Raw genomic sequence first — 13,640 nt, 5'->3', positions numbered from 1 at the left:
GACTGATTGTGTTAGTTCAGTTTTATGTGTTTTTTGAATAGAAGGGTTGTTATTTCTTTTTGAAGGTTTTGCAGTCTGTGGTCGATGTCAATTGGTTGTAGAGTTGGGGGTCGAGTGTTGCAGCTCGAATGGCTAGGAGGTTGTCAAACAGTTTTTTTTCTTTTGACGTTTTTGGTTGGAGGGTGTGTGAATGGTGCGTGAGTTCTCCTATGTCTGTTTGAAGTGGATTGAATTATTTAGCTGAAGAAATTAGTTACCCCCTCATCCCACACACATTAATTCTCTTCCATTTTTGTTCCCATTATAAAAAACACTGATAAGTTCCCAGAAAAAAAATACATTAAAATAAGAAGTGAAAACAAAGGCCCCTACAGATGAGAACATAACATAAGAATAGCCTAACTGGGTCAGACCAATGGTCCATCATGCCCAGTAGCCCATTCTCATGGTAGCCAATTCAGGACACTAATACCTGGTCAAAACCCAAAGAGTAGCAACATTCCATGCTACCGATCCAGGGCAAGCAGACACTTCCCCCATGTCTTAATAACAGATTATGGACTTTTCCTCCAGGAATTTGTCCAAATCTTTCTTAAAACCAGCTACACTATCTGCTTTTACCATAACTTCTGGCCACTTCATTTTTAAGTTTAGATCTTTCCTTTCAAACAGAGACCTTGCTAGATGTCAAATACAGCACAAGGTAACTTCACATGGACTTAGCTGTGCAGGAAATGTGAATCTCCTCATACACCCACCATATAGTGCAAAAATGTGCAAAGGTCTGTTTTTTTTCTTTCGATCACTACATAGCCTAATGCCACACAAGCAGCGCTGTTACAAACATATTCTGTAAGTCAATGCTAAGGATAACAAAGTTTCCTTCCTTGGACCAGAAGGAGATACTGATAAACCACTGGAAGAGATCCCAAAACAACACCCAAAGACCCACTCAGTGTGTGAACCAGTTGAGTGGAGTGGACTAACTGGGGGGTGGAAATGGGCCCGGAGTTTGCTCAGCAGAATTTCCCAGATCACCTCTTCCTCTCAACACATTGACACACTGCCACCACCACCACTAGGAACACCTCACTGAGTAGGCCAGCTATGCTATAAACTTTATAAAACACATTATTATAACATAAGAACATAAGCAATGCCTCTGCTGGGTCAGACCTGAGGTCCATCATGCCCAGCAGTCCGCTCACGCGGCGGCCCAACAGGTCCAGGACCTGTGCAGAAATCCTCTATTTATACCCCTCTATCCTCTTTTCCAGCAGGAAACCGTCCAATCCTTTCTTAAATCCCAGTACCGTACTCTGCCCTATTACATTCTCTGGAAGCGCATTCCAGGTGTCCACCACACGTTGGGTAAAGAAGAACTTCCTAGCATTTGTTTTGAATCTGTCCCCTTTCAACTTTTCCAGATGCCCTCTTGTTCTTTTATTTTTTGAAAGTGTGAAGAATCTGTCCCTCTCTACTCTCTCTATGCCCTTCATGATCTTATAAGTCTCTATCATATCCCCTCTAAGTCTCCTCTTCTCCAGGGAAAAGAGACCCAGTTTCTCCAATCTCTCAGCATATGGAAGGTTTTCCATCCCTTTTATCAGACGTGTCGCTCTCCTCTGAACCCTCTCGAGTATCGCCATATCCTTCTTAAGGTACGGCGACCAATATTGGACGCAGTATTCCAGATGCGGGCGCACCATCGCCCGATACAACGGCAGAATAACTTCTCTCGTCCTGGTTGTAATACCCTTCTTGATTATACCCAGCATTCTATTCGCTCTCTTAGCGGCCGCTGCGCACTGTGCCGTCGGCTTCATTGTCATGTCCACCATTACCCCTAAGTCCCTTTCCTGGGTACTCTCATTCAATAACATCCCTCCCATCGTATAGTTGTACCTCAGGTTTCTGCTTCCCACATGCAGTACTTTACATTTCTCAACGTTGAACTTCATCTGCCATCTCGTCGCCCATTCCCCTAGTTTATTCAGGTCCCTTTGTAATTCTTCGCAGTCCTCTTTAGTCCGAGCTCCACTGAATAGTTTGGTGTCGTCTGCAAATTTTATTATCTCACACGTCGTCCCTATTTCTAGATCATTTATGAATATATTAAATAGTAGTGGCCCGAGCACCGAGCCCTGCGGAACACCACTTGTGACCCTCTTCCAGTCCGAGTAGTGGCCCTTCACCCCTACCCTCTGTTTCCTACCCGCCAACCAGTTTCTGATCCATCTATGCACATCTCCGTCCACCCCATGGTTCTTCAGTTTCCGGAGTAGACGCTCGTGAGGCACCTTGTCAAAGGCTTTTTGGAAATCTAGGTATACGATGTCTATGGGGTCTCCTTTATCCGTCCGTTTGTTGATTCCTTCGAAGAAGTGCAATAAGTTAGTTAAGCACAATCTCCCCCTGCAGAAAGCACATATTTTAACTGAACTCTCTGACATCCTCAGCCTTTCCATTCACAAAAAATAGAAGGAAGAAAAGTTCCCATTTCCTGCTGTCTCATGTCTCCGGCCTATACAATATTTTTTTTCTGCAGACCCTTCAAATGTCTGACCAAATCCTCATTTCACTTGCATTATAAAGTACTGAGGATGCCATCTCTCCCCAATCCCAGGTCCTAAAGTCTAAGACAGTAGCGCAAACTAATGTTGCCAGATTCAGGAAAAAAAATTTCGATTCGATTCAGCCTATTGAATTGGTTTTTCAATTCGATTTTCCTGCCCAGTTGGGTGATTTTTTTTCAAAACTCCTGGTGGGTTTTATAGCTTTTTCACCCCCTTTGGCTTCTCCTAACCACACTGGCGCTGTGGTGTAAATAAAATAAAGAAACAAAAAGGACTTTTCCTCTCTCTGTTAAATCCTAGCTCACGTTTGTAGTCCAACACCAGCTCTGGCAGGATACACATTTCAATTCTGACATATTATAATCACAAAACAGAAAATAAAATTAATTTTTCTACCTTTTGTTGTCTGGTTATATTTCAAATCTTGTTGGTCCAAGGCTCTGGTTTTCTTCTGATAACTTGCTTGCCAGGGTCTCCTTCTTTCTGCATGCTAACCATCCATCTGCCAACTCTGTCCTCCCTTTCCATTTCCCTTCCCTCCCCAGGAAGTCTGGTATCTTTCCTTTTTTTCATCTCCCTCCACAGATCCACCTTTTCTTAACTACCCTTTCATCTGGCATCTCTCCCTCCTTCCCCACCACCCCAGAGTCCACCATCTCTCCCTTTCTTTTCCTAATTACCCTCCTATCCAGTATCTCTATCCCTCCTCCATACCATCCCTTGTGTCCATTTTCTCTCCCTTTCTGTTCCATCCCTCCCTAAATCCCATGGTCCATCATCTCTCTCCCTCTCCTCTATTTTCAGACCCATTATTTCTTCTTCCCCCTCAAAGTTTGGCATATGCACGTCTCTTTGAACACCCCCTTCCCTCCGTGTACTTCTAAACCAGGGTCCCCCCAAAGGCCTGTCCCCCCTTAAAGGTCTGCCTGTCCCCCCTTGAAGGCCTGCACCCCCCTTGAAGGCCTGTCCCACCCCCTTGTAGGCTTGTCCCCCCCTTGAAGGCCTGTCCCCCCCCCTTGTAGGCCTGTCCCCCCCCCTTGAAGGTCTGCACCCCCCCCCCTTGAAGGCCTGTCCCACCCCCTTGTAGGCCTGTCCCCCCCTTGTAGGCCTGCCTTCCTGTCCCCCCCTTGAAGGCCTGCACCCCCTTGAAGGTCTGCACCCCCCCCCCGAAGGCCTGCACCCCCCCCCCGAAGGCCTGTCCCCCCCTGAAGGCCTGTCCCCCCCCTTGAAGGCCTGCACCCCCTTGAAGGTCTGCACCCCCCGAAGGCCTGAACCCCCCAGAAGGCCTGCACCCCCCTTGAAGGCCTGTCCCACCCCCTTGTAGGCCTGTCCCCCCCCCCCTTGAAGGCCTGCCGGCCTGTCCCCCCCCTTGAAGGCCTGCACCCCCTTGAAGGCCTGCACCCCCCCGAAGGCCTGTTCCCCCCTTGAAGGCCTGTCCCACCCCCTTGTAGGCCTGTCCCACCCCCTTGTAGACCTGTCCCCCCCTTGAAGGCCTGCCTGCCCCCCCTTGAAGGTCTGCATACCCCCCCGAAGGCCTGTCCCCCCCCCTTGAAGGCCTGCCTGTCTCCCCCCCCCTTGAAGGCCTGTCCCCCCTTGAAAGCCTGCCTGCCTGCCCGCCCCACCCCGAAGGACCGCTCGCCCCCCTGGCCTCCCCGCACCACCTATGAAGCAGCACTACCTATGCTCCCGGCCTTGCCGTTCAGTCCCCCCCACCACCCCCGAAGGACCGCTCGCCCCACTGACCTTCCTGCACCACCTATGAAGCAGCCGCAGCAGGATCACTACGTCAGCGATCCCTGCGCTGCTTAGGCGCTGCTTCCTGCGCCGCGGTCCCGCCCCTCCTCTGATGTCAGAGGAGGGGCAGGACCGCGGCGCAGGAAGCAGCACCCAAGCAGCTCAGGGATCGCTGAAGTCGCAATCCTGCTGCGGGCTGCTTCACAGGTGGTGCAGGAAGGTCAGTGGGGCAAGCGGTCCTTCGGGGGTGGTGGTGGGGGACTGAACGGCAAGGCCGGGAGCACCCCCTCAGGGCTGGCACCCGGGGCGGACCGCCCCCCCCCCCCCCCCCCCCCCTTGGTACGCCACTGTTATAAACTGTGCTGTTTGGTCCCTAACAGAAGGGCAATTAATCAAGTATAATTAATCAATATTAGAAAAGAATTAAAAACAGCCTGGCAATAATATGTTTAGATTTAAATCTTTTCTTTTTCTTATGTTTTGGGTTCTTTCTTTGAAATGATCTTATAACTTTTTGACTTGCTTTTAGAACAGAGTGTATTTATATATTTTTGGATCCCATATAAGCCCAAAATTTTCTTAGAGAGGGATCATGCGATCAGAGGTGGTTATAGGCAGGAACAAGACTTTGGCTATCTTTGTGGGCTGTATTTGCTGCTCTTATACCTTTCTTTGATTGTTATTTTTGCCTTTGTTGCTATTTGAAAATTAGCTTCATAACTTAATTGAAAAAAGAGAGAGGTTTGAAGACTTACGTGCTAATTCATAGAATTTCTGAACATCAGAAATCCCGTGTAGTCGTGTTTCTTCATTGTTAGTAGCGCATAGTTAGTAATACATGATTACCGTCTTTTGTTTCTATCCAGCAGATATTGAGGTAATGCAGGAGACGAAGAGGGAAGAGAATCAAGAAAAATGTCTTCTAGAAATTGAACACATCCCAAGACAATCAGGAAATGTCAGTGAGAATATTTCCCAGAGGAATGAGAGTACAAACACGAAGAATTATCAACAGGAATTGGAGAAGGAACCGATAGACCCTGCAAGAGACTCCCTGGATGCAGTCACTGAGGGTGAGAAAAGTGAAAGGGAAATCACAAACATCCCTGAGCTACAGAGACAGCTGAAAGAAGAGAGACCCTTACGAAATAAAACCAGTGACCAACTCCACCAGGGAGAGAAGAAAGGGAAGAAATCCATTCTAAGTGACACCTGTGGAAAAAGCCTTGGTAAGATATATCATTTATTATTGCCCAAGAGAATCCACCTCACTTTTCATGTTTTCAGTGTAGAAAAGGTTTCAAATGAAAGGTGAACCTGAAATACAACAGAGAAGACATGCTGAAGTGAAACTTTTTCATGTATTGAATGAAATTCCTAGGGATGGACAGCCCCAAAAGTTTTGTTTCATTTCTTGTTTTATTTTAGTTCATCTTCATTTTTGTTTCAAGAGCAATATCACCAAGAGTGTGAACTATTTGGAAATAGGGCACACTGTTATGAAAAAAGGGACACTATTTCTGATGGTTCTCCAAAGGGTCACACGTGTACAATGGCAAACCAGAATACACCAGATGTAACTAGCGATTGCTGCCGTGCTCCAGCTGTCCTTAAAGCTTTCAAAAACAAATTATCCTTAAGGATAACACTGAATTGACCTAATGAGAGTTCAGAAAGAAGCCCCGGGGGCAAAGCATTCCACAAAGTGGGGACATGAAAGAAAAAAGCGAGCGATGGGATGGCCAACTGATGGTCATTGAGGGCAGGTAGGGTATAATTTTCTTCACCAGATATTCTGAGATCCCCTCTATTAAGTGCTCTGAAGATCAGAATCAGGATCTTGAAATGTATTCTGTAGGCGATAGGCAGCCAGTGTAATTGGGAGAATAATGGGATCACATGATCATACCTGCTAGCTCTGCATAGAAAACATGCTGCAGTATTTTGAAGGGATTATAGCTATTTGAGTGCTAATTTTGGAAGACCTACTTACGCTACGTTACAATAATCTAAGCGAGATGTTACGAAGGCATGGTATAAGGTGTGCAGGGTCTTTGTAGTAAGAAAAGGATGGATACAGTGAAGTTGACGTAAAATGAAAAAACCCAACCGCTGTACAGAGGAAGCGTGTTCTGAAACGTTTATACGCAAGTCAACAGTTACACGCAAGTCAACAGTGGGAACTACAGATGGAAGCAGAATGTGATTTTAGATCCAGTATGTTACCGTCTTTTCAGGATTGAGGAGCAAATGGTTATTTCGGAGTCATTGGGCTATGGTATCTGTGCAGCGTTGCAAAGAACATAAAAATAGCCTTACTTGATCAGACCAATGGTCCATGAAGCCCAGTAGCCCATTTTCATGGTGGCCAATCCAGGTCACTAGTATCTTGCCAAAATCTAAGGAGTAGCAATATTCCATGCTACCGATCCAGGACAAGCAGTGGCTTCCTCCCTGTCTTTGTCAATAACAGACTATGGACTTTTCCTCCAGGAACTTGTCCAGACCTTTCTTAAAACTAGCTACGCTATCCGCTCTTACCACAACCTCTGGCAATGCGTTCTAGGAATTAGATTAGGAGCGACTGTATCATAGTGATATAGAGAGCCATTTTTGAAATGACTTCTAAATATTTCCAAATGAAAAACCCGCAAAACAAGCCATTGGGATGAAGGACAGGCCACATAGATATCCTAGCAGAGCATTAGGGCATCCTAGGGGGCACTGCAGTGAACTTCACATAAAGGGTCCCAGAAACACATATCACCTTAATCATAAGAACATAAGCAATGCCTCTGCTGAGTAAGACCAGAGGTCCATCGCGCCCAGCAGTCTGCTCACGAGACAGCCCATCAGGTCCAGGACCTGTACAGTAATTCTCTATCTATACCCTTCAATCCCCTTTTCCTTCAGGAAATCATCTAATCTCTTCTTGAAACCCAGTAGCGTACTCTGTCCTATCACACCCTCTGGAAGCGCATTCCAGGTGTCCACCACCCTTTGGGTGAAGAAGAACTTCCTAGCATTGGTTCTGAATCTGTCCCCTCTCAATTTTTCCGAATGCCCTCTCGTTCTTGTAGTTTTCGAGGGTTTGAAGAATCTGTCCCTCTCCAATTTCTCTATGCCCTTCATGATCTTGTAAGTCTCTATCATGTCCCCTCTAAGCCTCCACTTCTCCAGGGAAAAGAGCCCCAGTTTCTCTAATCTTTCAGCATATGAAAGGGTTTCCATCCCTTTTATCAGTCGTGTCGCTCTCCTCTGAACCCTCTTGATTATCGCCATATCCTTCTTAAGGTATGGCGACCAATATTGGACGCAGTACTCCAGATGTGGGCACACCATTGCCCGATACAACGGCAGGATAACATCCTTTGTTTTGGTTTTAATACCTTTCTTGATAATACCTGGCATTCTGTTCACCTTCTTTGAGGCCGCTGCGCACTGTGCTGAAGGCTTCATGGTTTTATCTACTAGTACCCCTAAGTCCTTCTCTAGGCTACTTTCACCCATTACCAGCCCTCCCATCGTATAGCTGTACATCGGGTTTCTGTTCCCTATATGCAAGACTTTACATTTCTCTACATTAAAGTTCATCTGCCATTTATTTGCCCACTCTCCCAGTTTGTTCAGGTCCCTTTATAAATCTTCACAGTCTTCTTTAGTCCTAAACCCACTAAAATGTTTTGTGTCATCTGCTAATTTTATAACCTCGCACTTCATCCCTGTTTCTAGGTCATTAATAAATACATTGAACAGCTGCGGTCCGAGTACCGACCCCTGTGGAGCACCACTCGTGACCCTTCTCCAGTCCAAGTAGTGGCCCTTCACTCCTACCCTTTGCTTCCTACCCGCCAACAAATTTTTGATCCATCTATGTACATCTCCTTCAACCCCATGGTTCTTCAGTTTCCGTAGTAGGCATTCATGGGTACCTTGTCGAAGGCTTTTTGGAAATCCAAATATACGATGTCTATAGGGGCCCCTTCGTCCATTTGTTTGTTAAGCCCTCCAAAACTCAGCCACAACAACTGTATACGACCCTAATAGCCCTTTTGCTTACAGGTATCACCTATATATCAGTACAGTAGGGTTTTGTTGGCTCACACTTTCCACCACAAGTGTACTAGTGACAGTGGGTAATGGGCCTGGGTCCCCTTCTCTGGAGTCCACTGCAACTGACCACCCGGCTACTCCAAACACCTGCTTGTTGGTCTAATAGGACGGGCCATAACATCTGAAGCTGTCGTACAGACAGGATATACTGTTTTGAATTACATTTTTAGGGGGTAGGAGGGGAGTGGGGAAGGGATCATGCCTTCATCCCGCCAGTGATCATCTGATCAGTTTGGGCCCTTGTTGGCACTTATTCGTTATTCTAGTGCAGTGTGTCGCAAACTGTGCCTCCTAAGATTTCAGTTGTGCTGCGACACACTGGGGAGTAGGAGAGGCGCTGGCTGACTGGTTACAGGACGTGCCTCTAGCGGTGAGAAGCATTGCCTCTCCTCTCCGGTCCTCTTCCCTGCAGCCATCCCCCACTGGCGGCTCAGTGTCCATCTGGAGGGCCTTCGCTCATGTGCATCAAGGTGAAATCCTAACTGTTCCTGATGCCTCGAGCCACAGCCATTATGTTTATCATCAAGTTTGTAAGACACTGTTCTAGTGCAATAGGTGTGTTATTCTGGACAGACGGGTAATTTCCTCGTAGCTTTGAGCTTTGCAGGAGGAATCCACTCTGGATTTTTTCTGAATCCCTCCTACTTCACAGAGGGCGCTGCCGCCCCCTACAGTTTTTTCCTTCTGCTCGCGAGCCTAAATGAGTGTTTCTGATCTGCTCTGCTTATTTCTTTATTTTAATCTTTTTTTTTAATTTTTTTCAGCGTTTCGTCTTCTTTCAGTGCTTGAAGCTTCCCTATTTGAGGGTTTAGCTTTACCTGTGTGGAAAAGAAGCAGACTGTGGTATGCAGCTGACAGGCCAATCCCTTGTGGTACCTCTTAGCCAGCCTGCTGAAGATTTTTCTGAAGCTCAGGGCCGACCTCGGTTGCTTACTGACCTACTGCTTGCAGGGACTTGAGCACAGGCTGTTAGGCCTCCGTAGCTTTGCCTTCACTATGTGCTCTAGGGCCAAGAAATAGGCGGGAAGCCCTTTGGGGCCATTTTTCTTTCTGGCCACCGGAACAGCGGTTGTCCTACTTGGAATCATGTGGAGACCAAGAGACACAAGCTGGAGTCATCCCATAGAGACCCAGCACTGCCTAGTCCAGCTTTTCCCCAGAATTTGATGTAGAGACCACTGCGGAATCCTTGGTGTCTCGTGCCTGCCATATCAGGTTCCAGACTCTTGAATGCAAAAGAGCCAAGCCTGTGCCCCAGCTCCTTATGGCAGGAGTGGATTCTGGAGCAGATACTCTGTATGACATCATTGGAATCATGAACAAGGCTTCAGCTTATTCATTCTCAGTCCGCAGAATACCCAGACCAGACAATGAGCGGACTTTCTAAGGGCAATTTTTCTTTGGGAAAGGGCTGGATGATCTTATGACTCAGAGTAGTAGGGGGCAATGTCTGGAAAGCAGTGTATACTAATGCTCGAAGTATGGGAAACAAGATTCTGGATCTAGAAGCTGTGATGGGAGAAGAGGAGCTGGATATAGTGACAATCACAGAGCATAGTTCACAGAGAACCATGACTGGGATGTAGTTATACCGGGCTATAATCTTTTCAGGAAAGACAGGGTAGGAAGAAAAGGAGGAGGAGTAGCAGCAGCAGCGTTATATGTTAAAGATCATATTAAAGCCACACAATTGCAGGATCTGCAGGGCAAGGAAGAGGCACTGTGGATCAATTTGGAAAGAGGGAATGGTGAATATATTTACATTGGTGTGATATACAGGCCTCCTTCACAGACGGAAGAATTGGATAGAGATTTAATAGTAGACATTCAGAATATCTCTAAAAAAGGGGAAGTCTTGCTAACATGCCGGATGTTGATTGGGGTATCCCTATAAAAGAGTGATCCTGGATTCTCTACAAGGAGAACTGTTCCAGAAGTTGGTAATGGAACCCCCGCGGGATGGTGTCATACTGGACTTAGTGCTTACAAACGGGGAAAGTGTTTCTGATGTTACAGTGGGTGATCATCTGGCATCCAGTGATCACTGCATGATACAGTTTAATATTAAGATGGGTATAGAGAGGGCTCATTCAAGATCAAAGGTTCTAAACTTTTAAAAAACTAACTTTGTTCGGATGGGGGTTTACTACAAGGAATTATTGTCTGAATGGGAACATCAGAAAGGGGTGGAAATGCGGTGGGCAAAACTGAAAGGAGCGATTGTAAGGGCGACAAACCTTTTTGTGAGGCAAGTAAGTAAAAGTAAGAGGAAAAGAAGGCCGCTTTGGTTCTCAAAAGGAGTAGATGAGAAGGTAAACTACAAAAGATCGCAGAAAGAGGAAGACAGGCAAAAATATCTGGAAAAGTTAAGAGAGGCTGGTCGAGTAGTCAGGAAAGCAAAGATGCAAATGGAAGAAAAAATAGCTGACACGGTAAAACGTGGAGACAAGACATTTTTTAGATATATTAGTGATAGGAAGAAGTGCAAAAGTGGCATTGTGAGACTCAAAGGTGAAGGGGAAGAATATGTAGAATCTGATAAAGAAAAGACCAAATTGCTGAAGCGCTGGGAGCGGGACTGCAGAAGACAAACGTGAATAGGGATGGAGGAGTGATCGATTTTCAGAGGGTTTTGTTTGTGAGGAGCTAGGTAAAATAAAGGTAGACAAAGCAATGGGGCTGGTTGGTGTACATCTGAACTTAGGGAAGTTCTGGTGGCTCCACTGATTGGCATTTTCAGTGAGTCTCTAGAGTCGGGAGTCGTACCGGAGGACTAGAGAAGAGCGGATGTGGTCTCTCTCCACAAAAGTGGAAGTAAGGAAGAAGTAGGGAATTACAGGCCGGTAAGTCTGACTTCTGTGGTAAGCAAATTTTCTGTGGTAAGCATTTCCATTAATTTGCTTACCACAGAAGTCAGACTTACCGGCCTGTAATTCCCTACTTCTTCCTTACTTCCACATCCGCCCTTCTCTAGTCCTCTGGTACCACTCCCAACTCTAGAGACTCGTTGAAAAGGTCAAAGAGCGGAGAGGCAGAGAATAGGGCAGTATAGGGGAGATCAGGGCTGCAGGGCTGTGACTTCAGGATGGCAACGAGCAGGACAATTGGCAAGGACATGAGCGACTGGTCCTCAGCAGTCGTTTCTTTTCGGATTGGCCAGCCCAGTTGGTGTTCCTGATTTTGTTTAGTGAATGCCTTCCTACTTTGCATGCCGTTTCCCCTCATTTGCATGCGCAGGTGGAATCGGATCGGAGGTTGATCAGCCATGAGGTTAGTGAATCGGGTCGGAGGAAAATCGGGTCGATACATGATCGCAAACACGATCAATGGCCTTAGTGAATCTAGCCCTTGGTCAATTACATGTCCTAAAGAATGTGTAGGAAAAGAAACCCAGGATAGCATATCTAGATCAGATAAGAACTGATTAAAATAGTGAGTCTGAGGATTAGCCAAATCAAAGTGAACATTAAAGTCACTCAAGATAATTACATTTGGAAAGTTAAGATATATTTGTGCTAAAGTCAGATAAATCTTATCCCAAATTTCTAAAGATTAAGATGGGAGCACAATATATTAAAGCAAGATAAAGAGGAATTTTAAAATTAAATCTAACTAACAGCAGCTCTTTTTTTAATATCTAAGTATTTTTATTGATTTCAATATAATATCAAGTAAACTTGTACAGAAAGCAAATTTAACCAAGCATATTACAATCATATAAATCCATACTTAAGCAGATTACAAGAAAAACTATTATGGTAAAATTAGCTCAAGTCCTTTTTAGATCCAAGAATTTAATTGCAAGAAAAATAAGAAAAACAACCTAAAGAAGTAATGGTATACCTATAGATCGGGAAGCTCAAGCTTGAATTTTCTCCTTGTCCAGGCGGGACATCGCCAGAAAATTAGTCAAATGTTGGGACTCAAAGAATACATATTTAATTGAGTGATAACAGACAATGCATTTACAAGGATGTCTTAAGTAAAAAATAGCCCCCAATGAGATGACCCCCCCCCCCCGGTTTTAAAAAGAAGAAAGTCATGTCTACGTTTTTGAGTTTCCCTTGAAACATCAGGGAACATTTGAATTTTACAACCAAGAAATTGCTTCTGTTTGTTCTTTAGAAATAGTTTTAATAACCAAGATTTATCGATAGAAAGAGCCAATGTAGCTACTAATGTTGCAGGTGTTACCACTTCCTTGTCTGACTTCTCCAAAATCTCAGTAATATTCAATGCTTGTCCTTCAGTAGGCTCAGGTTGCTGTTGATGCGGAGTTTTACTGGGGAGATAATAAACTTGAGAAAATGGTGGACGATTACCTTCCGGAACTTCTAAAATTTCTAATAAATATCTCCTGAGCATATCTCTAAGTGTAACCATAGTTGTTCTTGGAAAGTTTATCAATCTCAAGTTATTGTTACGCGCCTGATTCTCTAGTGACTCCACTTTTCTTCTAAGATTCAAATTATCTTTAATTATAGTTTCCTGGAGTTGTTTTACTGAGGCCATATCCTGCTGGGTCTTTTGAAGTAAGTTATTAGAAGAAGTCATGTCCAATTTTAATTTTTCTAAATCTTCTGAATGATGAATAAGTTTATTTTCAATCTGTTGGAAATTAGGACTAATTACCTTCCCAAAATTTGCTACCAGATCCCAAAGGGCTTCTAAGGTCACCATTAACAGCAGCTCTTTATATTGAAACATATTTGTTGAAAGTTCAACAAGTGAGAAAAAGGAATTATATAATAATGCCAATCCCCTCCCCCTCTTTTAGACAATCGTGATGTGGAACAATACGTATATGATTCTTCCCCATGTCTAATCCAGGTTTCTGTTAACCCCAGTATTTAAACATGAGATGTTATAATAGTGTCTTTAAGACAAGACATTTTAGGGCTCCTTTTACTAAGGTGCTCTAGCGGTTTTAGCGCACGCACAAAATTACCGTGCGCTATAGCGCGCCCTAGCAAAATTATTACCGCCTGCTTAAAAGGAGGCGGTAGCGGCTAGCGCACACGGCAATTTAGCGCGCGATATTCCACGCATTAAGGCCCTAGCGCACCTTCGTAAAAGGAGCACTTAGTTTTCAAAGATCTACTGTAATCTACTGTGTACGTGCTTTTGTAACCCGTTCTGAGCTCACAGGAGAATGGGATAGAAATCTAAATAAATACCAGGGATGATGAATTTAGAGATTGAGGACGGCAATCAAGA

The 13,640-nt window shown here is 45.0% G+C and overlaps 1 protein-coding gene across 1 annotated transcript in view; it reads left to right on the top strand.

The window, feature by feature from the left end:
* Window positions 1–13,640, top strand: part of LOC117354599 — a 175,559-nt gene that overhangs the window by 148,583 nt on the left and 13,336 nt on the right. The window contains 1 exon segment of the mRNA XM_033932385.1: window positions 5,177–5,539. Coding sequence (XP_033788276.1) covers window positions 5,177–5,539 — 363 coding nt within the window.

This window comes from Geotrypetes seraphini, chromosome 2 (assembly GCF_902459505.1).
Source record: "Geotrypetes seraphini chromosome 2, aGeoSer1.1, whole genome shotgun sequence".
Classification (NCBI taxonomy): Eukaryota; Metazoa; Chordata; class Amphibia; order Gymnophiona; family Dermophiidae; genus Geotrypetes; species Geotrypetes seraphini.
The sequence above is the reverse complement of the archived record's forward strand: the minus strand, read 5'-3'. Positions and strand labels throughout refer to the sequence as shown.